Source organism: Danio aesculapii, chromosome 7, assembly GCF_903798145.1.
Source record: "Danio aesculapii chromosome 7, fDanAes4.1, whole genome shotgun sequence".
NCBI classification, from domain to species: Eukaryota; Metazoa; Chordata; class Actinopteri; order Cypriniformes; family Danionidae; genus Danio; species Danio aesculapii.
This window is the reverse complement of record NC_079441.1, coordinates 63982412-63999620: the sequence shown is the minus strand read 5'-3', so window position 1 is coordinate 63999620 and position 17209 is coordinate 63982412. Positions and strand designations below refer to the sequence as shown.

General features: G+C 36.1%; 1 protein-coding gene across 1 annotated transcript in view; it reads right to left on the bottom strand.

The window, feature by feature from the left end:
• The window catches only part of usp47 (ubiquitin specific peptidase 47), a 72146-nt gene that overhangs the window by 3859 nt on the left and 51078 nt on the right, over positions 1-17209 (bottom strand). Inside the window, 8 exon segments of the mRNA XM_056462335.1 lie at positions 1556-1686; positions 1769-1816; positions 1899-2029; positions 4519-4637; positions 8676-8791; positions 8890-8970; positions 10841-11016; positions 15302-16076. Of these exon segments, the coding sequence (XP_056318310.1) occupies positions 1556-1686; positions 1769-1816; positions 1899-2029; positions 4519-4637; positions 8676-8791; positions 8890-8970; positions 10841-11016; positions 15302-16076 (1577 nt within the window).

Below are 17209 nucleotides of genomic sequence, written 5' to 3'. Positions count from 1 at the left end.
TTTAAAACAAACCCCAAATCGAATAAGTTAAACAAACAAATCTCTTCATTTATACAACTTAAGGCTTGCCTGTGCACTTTCAAATTCAAATTAAAGGCAACCACTGCATTTTAACCATGATTCAATCAAATATGTGCAGTTTTTAATCTAAATAGATTTGGAGTAAAAACAGAAAGGTCTGATTTAGACCAACATAAAACATCTGAAGAATGTTGGAAACCTGTAACCATAGACTTTCATAGTATGAAAAACAATATCTTCTTTTGTGTTCAACAGATACGTAACCTGCGGCTGAACTATCATAGTACAATGCATCATTTAGGAAAAGAATGATGTACTGTAGTGACGAGTGTTTCCCAAAACCCGTAGTTTCTCTGTTGCAGATCCATCGTTTGAACCACGTTAGTTATAACGTAAACTGCCCATAATGATGCTCTAAACGGGGGTGGAATAACAACTTCTTTAGAGACGAACCACATAATATATTTGTGCAAATTATATTGTTTTACACACACACGCATTAAAAAAAAAAACAAATGTCATCCAAATGGTAAAAACATGCACTCGTTTTCCATATTAATTGAAATATATGTACTTGGCACATATAGAGCCTGTGTTTCCTTTACAAATATTATTGAGATTATTACATATTCTATTCGAAATGAACATAAAATCACTTACAGAAGCTAACTCGTATTCTAATATCATATATAAATCACATAAATAATTAATGAGGCTATTTATAAAGAAATGAAATTTAATATTTATTATTTATTAGGAAATGAAAAAAATCCTACTTTAATTATAATATTAACGATGATGATTATTATTATTATTATTATTCAGTAGGATACTGTTTATTTTTATTTTTTTAAGTATACTTTTACAATTTGACATGCAAACTACTGCAGAAATTTTCTAACCGACAGGCCCATGTCATGTACAGTACAGATACATGATAAATAACCTACTATAAATTAAAAGCATTAATGCATGCCATGTTTTTTGTTTTTGCTAACTTTGGAGACGTTTCATAAATTCCGCTTTTAAATAATAGGTCACCTGTAGCTTTCGTCATGAGCCACGGCTGTGTTCAAAATGACATCAATGTTTTCAAAGAGAGCGCAATTGTAAACATGAAGATCGCTAACACTGAACTGTAAAAATACTTTGAAAGCAAATTATACCTAAAAGAGATGACTTTAATTCCCTTTATTGATAATTTCAAGTTTAAATGTTCTAAATGATTAGGGCATAGGGGGGATAACTGGGAATAGAACACAGCCAGGAACTGTGTTTCTAACTACAGCTGCAGAGAAGTAGTTGCAAGTGCACAAGTTTGCAACGCAGTTTGTGAATGTTCGTTAGAACGATGGATTTGGGAAACGCCAAATCAACGAACTATGTTTGTAACAACAACAATTTGCAACCTTAGGCTAATGATGGTTTTCAGAAACGCATCCCTGGTTAGAAACAAGTCATGAATTTTCTTCAAATCAAGAGTTTTGGGTGAACTACAAATATAACTTTCTGTTATGAAAGGGCGAGGTGTTACCTGTAGAAGATCACAGCACCATCATCGCAGATGTAGAGTGGCCACACATTAAGGGTGGAGACTTTTGGATTCCAGTCTAAATCCTGATGGATCTCCAGCACTGAAATGTCACAAGGAAAAGTTCCTCGTCCCTGTTGGAGAAACATGACATCTGAGGCACTGCAAAATGGCATCCAAAACTCAACTCAGTCTGACACGAAAAGACTTCCTTACCTTGGCGAACTCCAGGTTTTCTAAAGGAATTCCACTCATTTCACTGAGCTGAAGAAACAAAACAAGACATTAGCACTCAAATGATGATTGATTGGGATTTACCAGCAGTCTTTTCATCCTCCACACATACCTTCTCCTTTAGCTCCTCCACGCTGCTGCTCTCCAGCACCACCTCCCGAAACGCCTCCAGCTTCATCTGGGCAGGACACCAGCGGCGGGTCAGAACCGCCAGCTGGGACATAGACTTCATTCGCTCCGGTTCTACAAGCAAGAACATCAATGAATGACTGCACGATGTTGGAAAAATCTAACATTGCAATGTTTTTGTATTCTGCTATATATGTATATATCAGCAATCATCCAGCCTCTTCACCTTTGTGTATTACTCCGTCCACATGAGTGGCAAGCAGAGCACTACAGTTTGACAAATATTGCAGCTGTTGGACAACTTGATGTATTTTTGATGTAATGTAGTTGTTTAGATTGCAACTATGCAGTTTATTTATAAGGATAGTACCTATTTTATAATATTTCTAATTTTTGAGATACAGCATGATGGCAGCCATCAGCCTGTCATACCGAGCAGAGCAAAGACAGCTGACGTTCCACCACAAGATGGAAACAGAGACTGCATAAGTCCTTAGGGGAGAAAAACAGCCTTTTCTCAGTCAGCGTATGTTTTCAAACTACAACAAATCATTACAGAACAGGTAAGTGACATTCTAAGTTGGTCTCTTTTTTCTGTTTTTGTAGTGCTGTATTTATACCATAGTAATCTGGTAGTGTTTGCATTGCTTTGGCTTTTTCGGGGTTAATTATTGTATTATCCTGATTGCAACAGAGAAATACTGGGAAATCTCTGTAGACTGATGGCATTTCATGCTGTTCAGCCTTATAATCTTAAAATGTGAGCAAAATCACCTGCTTTGTCATCATTTTAGACATTACGCTAGAGAATCATTCAAATTCTAGTTCTAAAGTGATGTTGGTGAATTAGTAATGGCTTCTGCTATTCTGATGTCAGCTGCAGATGTGAATAAACAGCGGAAACAAGTAGTTTCTCTAACAAAAGCATTTTTGAGATTCTGTGTTTGATCTTTTTTTATATACGCGATTATGCCGTTGAACTGTTGTATAAATGCAATATCACACTCGTAGCAGTGCAATATGGCTGTATATCGTCACTGGTGGTACATTAAGGCCTGTGGCCTCGAGCCAACGCACGAGCCTCGAGCCAACGCACGATCCTCTCACCAGTGCCGTTATACAGCCATATTGCACTGCTACTTGTGTGATACTGCTCATGTACATATTGCAATATGAATACAATTTCACCAGATGACTTAAGCTCTATTTGGAATTTATAATGTTAGATTAATTGGATTGATTCTGTAGTAGGAGTGCATTTCCATAAAATCTAATAAACAATCTATAAATACAATAAAGAAAAAGATACAATTGAAATAAACATTGTTTTATCATTTCTTAAGTTTAACAGTAATCAGGTACAGTAATTAAAAAATTATGAATTATTCAATTAAACTACTCTTTATTAAAGTAACGAATGGTACAATTTCTTATGCCTGAATAACACATGGAATGCAATGTGACTACTGCGAATGACTGCACTGCAATATCAACGCTGAAACAATATTTTGTGCAGCACTAGGCATTGATTTTTGCATTTGAAATAAGTAAAAAAAAAACGAACAAAGTTTCTTTTAAAATTTAGGGCCGGCCAAATGAACCATGCCTGGGCCCGATTGGGAGCACTCACACTTGTCAAACGAACCGAGAAATGTGCCAGGGCATGGTTTAGATAGCCTAGTGTGAGTGCACCCTTGGTCCCGTATTTATCAGGGGTCACCAAAGCGGAATGAACCACCAACTAATCTGGCATATGTTTTACACAGCGGATGCCCCTTCCAACCGCAACCCAGTACGGGGAAACACCCATATACTCTCTCATTCACACATGCACTCATACACTATGGCCAATTTTGTTTACCCAATTCACTTATAGCGCATGTCTTTGGACTGTAGGGGAAACCGGCACACCCAGAGGGTGTAAGAACATTTTAGATGAAAATATTTTTTTCGGCAAGAGCCCATATACCTTGCCTTCATATTTTATTAGTGAAAGAAAAGTGACAGTTTCCTGTATCTTAAATTGATGTGGAAATGATTTAATCAAATAAAAGGTAAAAGTATGATACGATAACCGAATTTATGGAAAACTTGTTGATTTTTTTATTTATAGGTGAAAAAATTTTATTGTAGAAAATAATAATTTAGATTGTATTTCCAAATAAATAAAATATTACCAAAAGAAAATATTTTGGATGACATAATAATACATGATTTAAAAACAATAATTCACACCACAAAATTTGTTCATTCATTCATTTTCTTTTCGGCTTAGTCCCTTTATTAATCGGGGGTTGCCACAGCGGAATGAACCGCCAACTTATCCAGCATGTGTTTTACGCAGCGGATGCTCTTCCAGCTGCAACCCATCACTGGGAAACACCCATATGCAACAAAAGGTATGACTTTCAAATATACAAGACACATTTTTGGTACGGCATGTAACATATTGTGATCCCTATCAATGAGTGACAAATTATTAAAATAGTTAAAAATCTTTGTTTGGAAAAAAGGGTGAAATAAAATAATGACTTTCAACTTTCATTTATAGAATCACCCAAAAGCTCCAATTTTATGATACCAGAGTAACATGTTCACCTCACCTTCAAGGACCTCTAGAAACACCTCCAGGTTACTGGAGATGTTGATGTCCTCCTCGTAGATGTGATAATCCAGAAACACCGTGCCTGGGTTCTTCCAGGTCTTCTTCCTGAGTCTAAACCTGTGACACGGAGCAAAGCACATCTTGTTAGTATTCAGAAGCATTAATCCTCGTCCTGCGCTGTGAGTCAGTGCATTTAAAGGTCAGCAACTGCGGTGAAGAGCTCAGATGTGTCACTGCAGTGGACAGAAAGTGGATGTGTGTCCAAAACTGTTGCAGCAGATTCATGAGTCAGGCCTGTGACGGCATTAGCCATCACAAACATGAAAATCAAGGATTCAGATGGATAGCACAGTGGTTTTCCTTTGCATCTTCTTTGAGAAGTTTTTAAAAAGGGTCTGCATGAAATGGAATTTGTGATTTAGTGTTTTAGGGCTACACAATATATAGAGTAATGAATCTAGGGGTACATGTAGGGATGGGTTTTGTTAAGGTTAACAGTATTACTACTTTTATCAATACCACTTATCGGTTCGGTACTTTAACGGTTCTCTTATCAGTACTTTTTGTAGTGTTTTTTTAATGAAAGAAAACGTTATTATTACGTTTTTTATATAAAATAAAACTAAACCAATAATTGAAAAACAAATAAATCAAGTTTTTCTGTAAAAGAATGTACAATGGTTTGAAGGAAAATTACATCGTTTTTAACCACTATTCTAGAGAAAAATCAACATGTTTGCCTTTTCTAGCAGAAGTTAGGATCTTTTTGGTTAACTGTGCTCCCTGCAGTTGAAAATACCCTCTTTGTGTTGCAAACTGCAGTTAAATGAGATAATGTTTATGATTTCTCATTAATCAGAATCAGAAAGAGCTTTATTGCCAGGTATGTTCACACATATGAGGAATTTGTTTTCGTGACAGAGCTTTTACAGTGCAACAGCATTACAGAGACAGGACAAAAACACATAATAAATCTATATATTTTTTTAAAACAGAAGTAATTAGTGAATGCAAATATACAGATTGACAAGTGTATGTACGTGTTTATTACTATATACAACGTTATGTCAACATAAATGAGTTAACAGTGTTTTGGGAGTTTTTAAGACAGGTTTGGAGCATCTTGCAATGTAAAATAAGCTTTTTTAAATATAATTTCTTAATAAGCATAGTTTATTATTAGGCTATTCATAGGCTATATTTGTAAATACAGCTGACGTAAAAGCATTTTTAATGTTTAAGATATATTTAGGCTACTGCAGAAAAAAATACTGTTTTCATTGTAACCTGTATGTTTATTTAATTATTAATATTATACTAATTTAGGTGATTGACTGTTGGCTTAATGATGCGGATGATGTAACATTACCGTTAGTAGCTAGGCAGTCAAAAACTTTTCATTATCGTTCATTGTAGTTAACGCACTTTTGAAAGATACTTTCACTTAGCCAGATTGCTTGTGTTTCCGCTTATACAAGAAAACAACTTGTTGCGTTTGTTGAAACAGGCACTGTCGCTGTTCACTCGGGAAATACAACCTGTTTGGTTCACTCCGCAAGCTTATGAGCTGAGTGTGTGTGAGTCTGTGTCGCGAGCTATGTGTGTGCGCTTAGCATGAGCCCCTGCTGAGTGCGTGCGCACAGCCTAGAACTGTGAAGGCTTTTATACTTGACGCAGTCAGTGTTGCCAGATTGGGCGGTTCCCCACCCAAGTGGGTGGTTTTGAATTTATTTTTGCAGGTAAAAAATGACATAGGTGGGTAGTGAAAATTTGGGCGGTTTAGCAACGGTAGTGCCCGCCAGCCCCGGTCTGTGCTTATAAACCTGTTTTGATCTCCCAAAGAGATGCCATAGTCCCCGTTCTTTGCATACAAACGCTAAGAACAGCGTATAAACGCTTGTGATCTTCCTCCCTGACACCCCCCCGGGAATCAGTCAGCTACATCTGGCACCACTGGACACAGTCGCCGGAAACACAAGCATTTCTTATGTGAGACTGCCAACTGTGCAGACGAATATCAAATATGGCAAATTAGAAAAGGTTGGCCAGTTAAATTATGCAACTATAATTAATGTTTATTCAGCAATAATTCTCCAGTACCGATAGCAGAACCATTAACGTCAGAGCTTATGGATACTTCGGTCTTTTATAATGTAGCACCGAAACCGATAAAGTACCGACTTTCGGTACTATCCCTAGGTACATGATATTGGAAAAAAAATGTTTTGTTTTCCTGCAATTTTATTTGTGATGTGAATGAAATTTCACTCTATTTGGAAAGAACTCATCATGTTGGACTTATTAGGATGATTTGTAGGGAAGATTGCATGAAATATACAAATTACAAGCGTAGAAAAGCAAAATAAAAGCTTTAAACATTTTACTTAATTTTAACTTAATTTGCTTCAAAAAACTGTAGAGTTACAGGCCTTAAAAACACAAGCAAATGAAAGATTTTTAAGCTATAAAGGTTCAATTTTACAGTAGCGGTGCTTCCATTCACCTATTTTTTTTGCGCATTTTGCATTACCGCATTAAAAAGGCTTGATCGAAACTCAAGATATGCATAATTATTAAAAATGTGCATTAAAAACTTGTAATGTGCATAAACTATGATGGAAACACTTTTACAGAATAAATTCCATTATGTACTTTGTTATAGGAAATGATTAAAATGTGTGATGGGACGCATTAATGGACAAACCAGCAGGCCTACCACATTGTAAAATATCGAAAATGTGGTTTTGGTCATCAGCCATTTCAGTATTATTATTATAAATTATGTCCACAAGTGTCAAGAGTGTCTGTGCTCCAAGTCTCACAGCTCCAAACACCACACGTTCTTTGCGTGTCAGTCTTCTGAGACGCCAAGTATTTTATTCAATGAGAAAAAGACTCGCGTAGCTTCTACTAACGCAGAAAAATCTGGTTTTCTTTTTGATATTTGGCACCAGTTAATCAGGAAGGAAGTAGGGCTGCACGATATTAGAAAAATCTGACATTGCAATATTTTGTTTTGCTTCAATATATATAGTGATATGAATATAATTGAACAGTTCTATTTGAAAAGATTTCAATATTTTTGATCGACTGGGTCTTTTTCTATGAAGTGCGTCTGCATAAAATACAATGAATTACAATCATATTACAGAGCAAAGAATAAACAGTGCCTTGTGGTTTTCTGTGGAGTCCAAGAGCATTCAATTACAAAAATGTAACAATCAATTGTAAAATAACAATTTCATCATTGTATAAATAATTGTATACAATATTATAAAAATAATATCTTTATATTTTAATCTTCAAAAAATAATCTAATCCTGCGATGTGACTATTGTGGATATACACATTGTGATATCACGAGATATTGTTTAGCCCTATCAGGAAGTTACAATTTTGTTCTCGTTGACTCATTGGATGGAAACGGTGCTTTATTCGTAAATCTTTTATGCGATATTACAGTTTTGCACAATTTTATTTCGCATCTTTGGATGTAAACATAGCTATTGACTCCACAATGTCCTAATCTGTGGTTCCTGGTCAACTATAATCCATGCGATGTGACAATTGCAGATGCGCACATTGTGAAATCGATGCTGAAATGTACAGTTGAAGTCAGAATTATTAGCCCCGCTGTTTATTTTTTCCCAATTTTCTGTTGAATGGAGAGATTTTTTTCAACACATTTCATTTCTAAACATAATAGTTTTAATAACTCATTTCTAATAACTGATTTATTTTATCTTTGTCATAATGACGGTAAATAATATTTGACTAGATATATTTCAAGACATTTCTATACAGCTTAACGTGACATTTAAAGGCTTAACTAGGTTAAATAGGTTAACTAGGCAGGTTAGGATAATTAGGCAAGTTATTGAATAACGATGGTTTGTTTTGTAGACTATCGTAACTAAATATAGCTTAAAGGGGCTAATAATTTTGACCTTAAAATGTTTTTTAAAAAATTAAAAACTGTTTTTCTTCTAGCTGACATAAAACAAATAAGACTTTCTCCAGAAGAAAAAATATTATCAGACATACTGTGAAAATTTCCTTACTCTGTTAAACATCATTTGGGAAATATTTAAAAAACAAAAACAAATTCAAAGGGGGGCTAATAATTCTGACTTCAACTGTATATCATAATCTCACCTGTCTATACTGAGGTCCAGTTTGCACTGGTCTTTTAGCTGAGGCAGTAACTCCTCCTTAGACTGTCGAACAGTCATGCCCTTTGCGAACACAGTGTCCAAAAGGAACTTGCAGGGCTGTTGGAAAAAAAACAAAAAAAAACAATAACGGTTACAATACGAACAATTATTACAATATGGATAAATTAGGCACACAAGGCTTTTTTGTAGCTCACCTCTGAGTCATTGACTAGCAGCTGGTACACCTTCACCCTGTACTCTCCTTTCTTTAGAGCACGTCCCAATCGAATGGTGATCTGTTCAACAGCAGTGAAAGTAAAGATGAAGTGTGTGATGTATACCCCTCTAGTGGCACTCAACAGAATTGCAGGAATCACTTATCATGCAGTGGCAGAATTAAAGAAACACTCTACCTTTTTTTTTTTTTTTTTTGATAAAGGCTCATTTTACAAGTCTCCTAAAGTTAAACAGATTTGAATCCATTTAGCAAATTTCTTGTTAAAAAGCCACATCTTGACAACAACAGATTCTATTAATGTAGTAACAGAATTCCCATAAATAATGTAGTTGACAGCAAGCATTGGGTGTTTGTTGATCGTGTCTGTCAAATGTAGGTCAATGTCAGGGCTCGAAATTAACCTTTATTCTTGGAAGCACCGGTGCTCCTAACTTCAAAAATGTAGGTGAAGCAGACAAAATGTAGTCACACCCACCAAAAATTATAAGCACCACCACCACACGTTTTATATTAACAGATTTATTGCATTTGAAATCAACACATATCAAAACTAACAAATAAACAAAAATCTGCATGCGCTCACCGGCCCTGCACACACTGCTAGACATGAATAAGATGAACTGAGTTAATAATAATAACTGTGCTGTTCTCACGGGTGCTGTCGGATATTGCACAGATGATATTGACATTATTATTTGCTTATTAATAATAACTTATTTTTTGCATACGTCATCCTAATAGCAATAACGGTCTTTTCACGAGCTGCAATATTAGTTTAATCTCAGTGAATGCATGCTCTTTAGCGATGGTGAATGCGGTGCCAGTCGCACGACTGACAAACATCGTGACAATTAAATGAAGGATTAAATAGAACATCTCGTTCTTAAAATATGTAGATTTGGCAAACACTGTTACCTGAAAACTCCGGCTTTACGGTGAATACTTCAGTCATTTTCATAGTGGAATTTAACCACTGGAAGTCTTTTATCTACTTTTCGAAAATTGTAAATGCTGGATTGACATTCATTACATGATCACTGATCAGATGTGCCATTATTGGTAACTTTAAGTGGTTTCTAAAACTAAATCTGTCAGTGTTGTTTTCATTCTCTCAGACCTTTACATTTTCGCGGATGTAGCTCCCTGTCATCGGAACTGAGTGATTGACAGCTGATATTAACCAATCCATTCGCGTTCTGTTTTAGCGCAGTGAGCCAATAAGAAGAGCCTGAAGGCGGGAAAAGCATTGCAGGCTTTGTTTATAGCAGCAAGTTGACATGTCAACTGTTTTAAACCATTTCTGAGTGCTGTGTTTGGTGTTTTTAGGTGCAAAGATGCATAATGCGTGAATGTCTCCTAAATCCGCCTATGCGGTGAACATTTTACTGTGAAACCTGGTCGCACGGCAACAATTTTATGCACTCGCACAAATGCTCCCAAATATACTTTGAGGGCACATAGATAAAATTTCAGGCGCATATGCAACCAAAACGGTCGCAATTTCAAGCCCTGTATATGTTCTTTACAGAAGTCTCTTATGTCTCCATAGTTTCAAGATGACCTCTGAAAATAGCCCATTGGGTCCTGTGTAATATAACTTGACCTGTTGCAGCCACGGTAAAGCAGCAGTGTTTCTAGACTATTACGCCAGAGCGAGACTATAGTTTCTAGTAATTTTGGACTATAAAATGTTCATTTTTCATTCTCAGTTGTTTATTATTACATGATGTAAATACAGAAGACTTGAGTTTTTGAACAAAATGCTAATGGTCCAATTGGATTCAATTCATTATGCTAAGCTATGCTTATAGTGACCCTAATAAATCGACTGAATGGATTTTAAAATGGCTAATTTCAGCTGTTCAACTCTAGGAGACTTGTAAAATGAGCCTTTTTCAAAAACAAGGTGGAAAAAGCCAAAACATTACCTTGTTGTCATCTGAGAAAAAGGAGAGCGTCTCATTAAGCCTGACGCTCTCAAACTCCTGGTTGTTGGCGTAAACCCGGAAGACCTTGAACTGAGTGGAAGGAACGCCAACAAATGGCTCTAGATTCTGTTTGAATGCTGCCAGTGTGATCCTCTTGTCCACGTGAACAAGTAAACCTGAAACAGTCGGCATATTAGCAACATCAGTATCTTGTTTTTTAGAAAATATATTACAATTACAATCACTATATTACAATCTTGAATGTGTTAAAAATTTTCATTTTTTGTTTCATTTTTTAAGGAGTAAGATGAGCTATTTTAACTCACAATAGCATCAAATTTCAATGACTCTAAAGTTTTATATATAGCCATGTTCTGCAAATCTAACTTTTCCTATAGATATCAAATGTGAACACTGTCTTTAACTTACTTTATGTATATCAATGCAGCTAAATGGATCTATACTGAGTGCAAAGCAAAAAATTTTTAAATGTTCAATAAGCTAAGGTAGAGGCTAGGCCAGTGTTTCTCAACCACATTCCTGGAAGACCACCAGCTCTGCACATTTTCCATGTCTCCTTAACCAAACACCTGATTCAGATCATCAGCAGAGACTGAAAGAGCTGTAACGGGTGTGATAAACAAAGGAGACATCCAAAACATGCAGTGCTGGTGGTCCAGAAAACGCAGGTCTAGATCACAAAACGTACATCTGAATAATCAGGTAACTTCATTTATTTATGTTTTACATTTTCAAAATTTATTTCAGAAGTTATTGCCTCATTTCTAATTTCTTTCTTTTTTATTTATTATGCCTGTGATTATTATCTACACTACCGGTCAAAGGTTAGGAATCTGTTTTTTTTTAAGAAAATTATTCTGTTCATCAAGACGGCATTTATTAAATGTAAAAAAATGGTTAAATATTTATTACAATTGTACATAACTGCTTTCTTCTTGTATGTAGTTTCAAATGAAATTATTACTCCAGTCATTATTACTACTATTACCATTAATAATAACAATTATTATTATTAATATTAGAATGATTTCTGAAAGATCATGTGACTGAAGACTGAAGTAATTTAAAATCACTGGAATAAATTATTAAATTAAAAACTACTTTTGAACAGTTATTTTATAGTGCAATAACATTTCACAATTTTACAATTTGTACTGTGTTTTTGATTAAATAAGCAATAAGCAATTTTGATTGCAGCCTTGATGAGCAGGAGAAGCTTATTTTAAAACATTTAAAAACCCCACTGACCCCAAACTTTGACCGGTAGTGTATATATATATATATATATATATATATATATATATATATATATATATGATGTGATATATATGTATTATGCTCTCATTCAACCACCATATACAAGTCAAAGCTCTGTGACACTCGACACAAACAATCAGCCAGTCTCTTCTTTTTTTTTCTTTGTTGGCGCAGTAATATAAATGGAGTTGAACAAAATAAAAGAAAAAAAATTGGCTTTCATTCATGTTTCTAAAAAACTGCTATAACCAGCCTTAGTAGGTCACTGGTTTGGCGGGTCTTTCAATCTGACTAACTGAACAGGTTGGTTTAATCTTTTTTTTTTTTTTTTTCAGCAGAGCAACTTTCCACCGAGGTCAACATTCCCGGACAAAGCAGTCACATTTTCTTTAGTTTAACTGCTTGAATGACTTAGGTTTTACTAACATCTCATTAAAAATTACTCAAAACAGCCACAACTGTCAAAACAAAAATGGCATTTTCAAATGTTTCCACTTTGGATAACATTTTCAAAAAGATAAGTTTTTGTAATTAAGTTTTTCCTGTTTAGATAAATTGTTTTGTAATAAAGCAAATATGAGTACAGAATAAACTCTGTGTACAATATCTTTCAGTGAGTTAATAACTATCTATTTAAATAACTGTATCGTGGCATTATTGTTACCATAAAATTAGGCATGGGACGATAACCGTTTTCAAGGTATACCACAATTTGGAAAAGTCAAGGTTTTAAAAACAGACAAAAAAAAATTCTGTAATACTGCTCCTAAGGTTTTTGATTTTATTTTAGGACAACCGTATCTCAAAAAAATATCCAAAGATGCCACTTTAAATTGTAAAGAAATCTGTGTTTTTAAAACTAATGAAGACAGCAGAAGTCAGTGATTCATTTGAATTATTTAGCCTGACATGTTTACTGCTCCACAATATTATAAATCTTAAAAAAATAAAATATATTGTTTTCAAAGAGGAAAAAAAGCACAATACCGTAATACCGGGAAATTTTTATCTAAGGATATCATACCATAAGAATCTTATACCAGCCCATGCCTAAATGAAATACAATTCCTCAAAGTGAAATAAAAAATTCTCCTAACTGCCCACCCTTATGCAGAAGTATAACTTGGGCTCAAGTTGTATCAAGATAATGATGTTATATTGATGTATTATGCAGTCCTAAAATGGGCCAGTAATGATCAACTAGTACTTAAAGAGATAGTTCGCCCAAAAATGTAAATTTATTTACTATTTACTCAATCTCAAGTGGTTATTAACTTTGAGTTTTTTTTCTTATCCTGCAAACCTGTAACTATTGACATCCACAGTAGGTAAAACAAATAATACGGATGTCAACCGTGATATCCAGATTTCTTCAAAATATTTTTTTTTTGTGTTCAACAGAAGAAAGGTTTTGAGTTTTCAGTTTTGAGTGAACTATGCCTTTAAGTATTACCAGTATACATTTTGATTACCACGCCCCTCTTCTTGTGTACTCTGACTAAGGTCTTGATCACACCGAATGCCTTTTGTATTGAGAAACACCTTTTTTGGATGATTTACTAACGGTCACAATTGTTTTAACCGCCAGATGTGCCTTGCATTTTAGCCAGTGCGCTCGGTGTGCCTGCAGCTGAAAAAAGTCAACTCTGAGTGGAAAAAGCACACTACTTCAGTCCGGTCTTTCTCATTCTCCAATCAAATGAAAGCAATGGTGGGGTTTCTATTGAGGTGACACCATTGTTTATGTTGTCAAGACGACTAGGGAGATTTTTAAAAATGGAGGAGAGACTAGTGGTCGTTGTTTCGAGTTATCCGGAGCTGTATGATGTCACAAAACTTGAATATCACATTATTATTAAATACTACAATTCTAACAATATCAACAGCAGCGCTCGCGCACAATATACAGCTTAATTAGTTGTTGCCTAGTAACATAAAAAGCGCACCTCACTTCTTTTTTATTGTCAATAAGAAAACGGTAAGCCCATAATAATAAGCCCATAATGCCGTGTTCACACCAGTCGCGGCATGCATGAATAAATCACGCTAATCATGCGTAAATAGACCCGGAAACATTTTGAGTTTCGTGTCATGGGCAGGGCTTCTGTCTGCCCGGTGACTCTAGCTTCGTTGCTAAATGGCTAACATGGATTTTATTGAGAGAGTAGCTGTGTTTATGTGCTTTAGGAAGGATGAAAAACAGTGTAGATTCGTTCGGTGCCGTGTCTGAGTCCACTACAACCTTTCAGAGGTGCACCCAGGTCTGTGAGTTCATCAACTCCTCCAGAAACTATACCTGGATGATGGAGGCTTACAGCAGTGCTTCAGACTGAGCCAAGCCCAGTTTGATGATCTGTTGTTGGTGTCATGAGAAATTGAGCCCCCCTGAGAATTGGGTCCATCTATATGACCCCAAGTGATCCTATTGTTTTAACAGGAGTTGTAATAGGTATAGTTTGTAGTGCCTAATTATAAAGTACAGTATATGAAATCATGTTCATAATGTATGTAAAAAGCGTGACTATTTCATTTCACCATTAAAATGGCATGTATAAGCGTTATATAGACCCTTTCGTATACTTATGTATAATTAAAGGCATGCATGGCTTATGAAAATGAGCATTTCTCTTTTATACTGCTTAGTTAGCTTATGTGCTAGCATAATCATACCACTACTGTTAGCCTCCTGGCTACAATAAGCGAATGCAGCTCTGATTAACCACACATGGTTTCACAATAGCTTTTGATCAGGCATTCACCACAGAAGATCCCTTAGAAGTCCTAAGTGGACTCAATTGCAGGGAGGACTCGATTTCTTACCACACCGGTGTCGGCATGAGGATTTCCCCTCGGGACACCAACAACAGGCACTACATCATAATCATGCCCTTACAAAAGAAAGCTCCTGATTGGTTAATGCGGTGCGAATGTCCGCTGAAATTTAAATTTTCCAACTCTAGCGATTCGCACAAAACATGTGATACGCACGTTAAATGCATCAAACGTGCAAAACAATCAACTCGCGGCGCTTCATTCGCACAAATCGCGCCGCAGGGTGTCTATTTGCATATTTGCATTGACTTACTATGTAAATCACTCACGCTTGACGCTTCATCTGCGTCTGGTGTGATCAGCCCTTAAGACCTCCTAAATAAAACTAAAAACCCAAAAAAAGAGCTTTACTTTTCTGTCCGTCTCCGGCCCCGTCCTCCTGAGAGTATGGCTCTGCTTTAAAGTACAGGTACTGGGCGTCAGCTTTGCTCTTGCCGTTCTCATCATACTCGCTGTCTGTGCCTGAGTCCTCCTCTGCCGTGTCCCACGTCTCCTTCTTCCCCTCGTGTGCTTTGGAGCGCCGGCTGCTGGTGATGCTGTGTGAGTCCAACCCGTTAGCCAATGGCAGCGGGCCGCTGTCTGCATTACACAGCGTGTCGCTGCTATGACTGGAGCTCAGGATATCGCTGTCCACTGAACTGGTGCTGCGGTCATTATTGACGTCCGAGTCTGAACGCTCTTCAGAAGGGAACTGGTTGTCCGTGTCGGAGGCGGCCCGTGTGCAGTTCTCCATCTGTGAAGGCTGGGAAGAAGCGTCCGGCTCCTGTGCTGGTGACTCGATGTGCTCGAAATCGCTGTGTTCGGAGCTCTTCTGACTGTCACTGGTGCTGGAGGTTTGCTGCTGCTGTTGTTGTTGTTGCTGTAAAGAAAGATTCTTCAGCTTCTCTGTGCTCTCTTCAAGAATCGCCTCAACTGACTTTCTGCCAGCCTTGGCGCCGTCAAAAGAGTCCTCGGACTCAGCGCTGGCTTTGGGGTAACTAGTTCTATTGGCGAAAGAGCCTGGCGACTGCTCGGGTAGAGAGATAAAGAGTCTGATTGTGTTTCCGTGGCGGTCCAGGAGCTTCCACAGAACCGAGTCGGTGAAGGCAGCCTGATGATCCGTTGAGTCTGAGCTCTCCACGAAAACCTGAGAAGAAAGAAAGAGAATCTTGTAGTCATTCATTAATTTTCCTTCGGGTTTGATTTATCAGGGGTTGCCACAGTGGAATGAACCACCAATTACTCTGACATGTTTTACACGGGGGATTCCCTTCAAGCCACAACCCAGTATTGGAAAACACCCATACACTCTTACATTCACACACTCATACACTACAACCAATTTTTGTTTAGTAGTAATAAGCTAAATTAAGATTGAGAGACATTAATATGAAAACATAAAAAATTTAAGAGAGAAGCATTTTAAAAATGTAGTTTACTAGGGTCTGGATGTGAACTTTACAGAAATACAATATTTTACAAGAAGCCTAAAGTTAAAAAGCTGAGTTTTACCATTTTTTAATCTATTCAGCCAATCTCTGGGTATGGTGGGAGCACTTTTAGCTTAGCATAAATCATATCACTCCAAAAAAAATTAGGGGGGTACAAATTATTGCACTTATTTTTTACTTATTATTTTACTCATCATTATTATCATTTTAAAAGTAACAAGAAGTTAAATAGTTGAGTTTTACCATTTTTTAAAATCGTTTCAGCCAATCTCTGATTATGGCCGGAGAGTTTTTAGCTTAGTTTTGCATAAATCACTGAATCAGATAAGCCTATTATCATCACTTTCTAAAAAAAAAAAGTTAAATTATTTTTAAAGCTTGACTCTTCTGTAAATACTTATATATTAAATATTGTGTACTAAAACTGACAGAAAGTGAAAAGTTGATCCTTCTTTGGCCAATATATAGTGGTATATAGTTTCTAGCCATTACATAATATAGCTAATGTATATTTTCTAGTCATATCAGCCTAGAAAATAACAACCTTTCTTTTTATTTTCATTTCATTCGGTCTTAGTACACGATGTAACTACAGAAGTGTCAAGCTTTAAATAGAAAAATTATCAAAACTTTTTTTTGAGAGAGCGAGATGATAATAGTCTAAACTAATTCAATGAGTTATGTTAAGCTAAGCTAAAATACTTTCACCAGACCCGGAGATCGGCTAAATGGATATGAAAAAATGGTAAAACTAAAAAAAATCTAGGTGACATGAAAAATTTTTCCCCAAAAAAGTTGAGTGTTCCTTAAACACCTCACAGCACCCTCC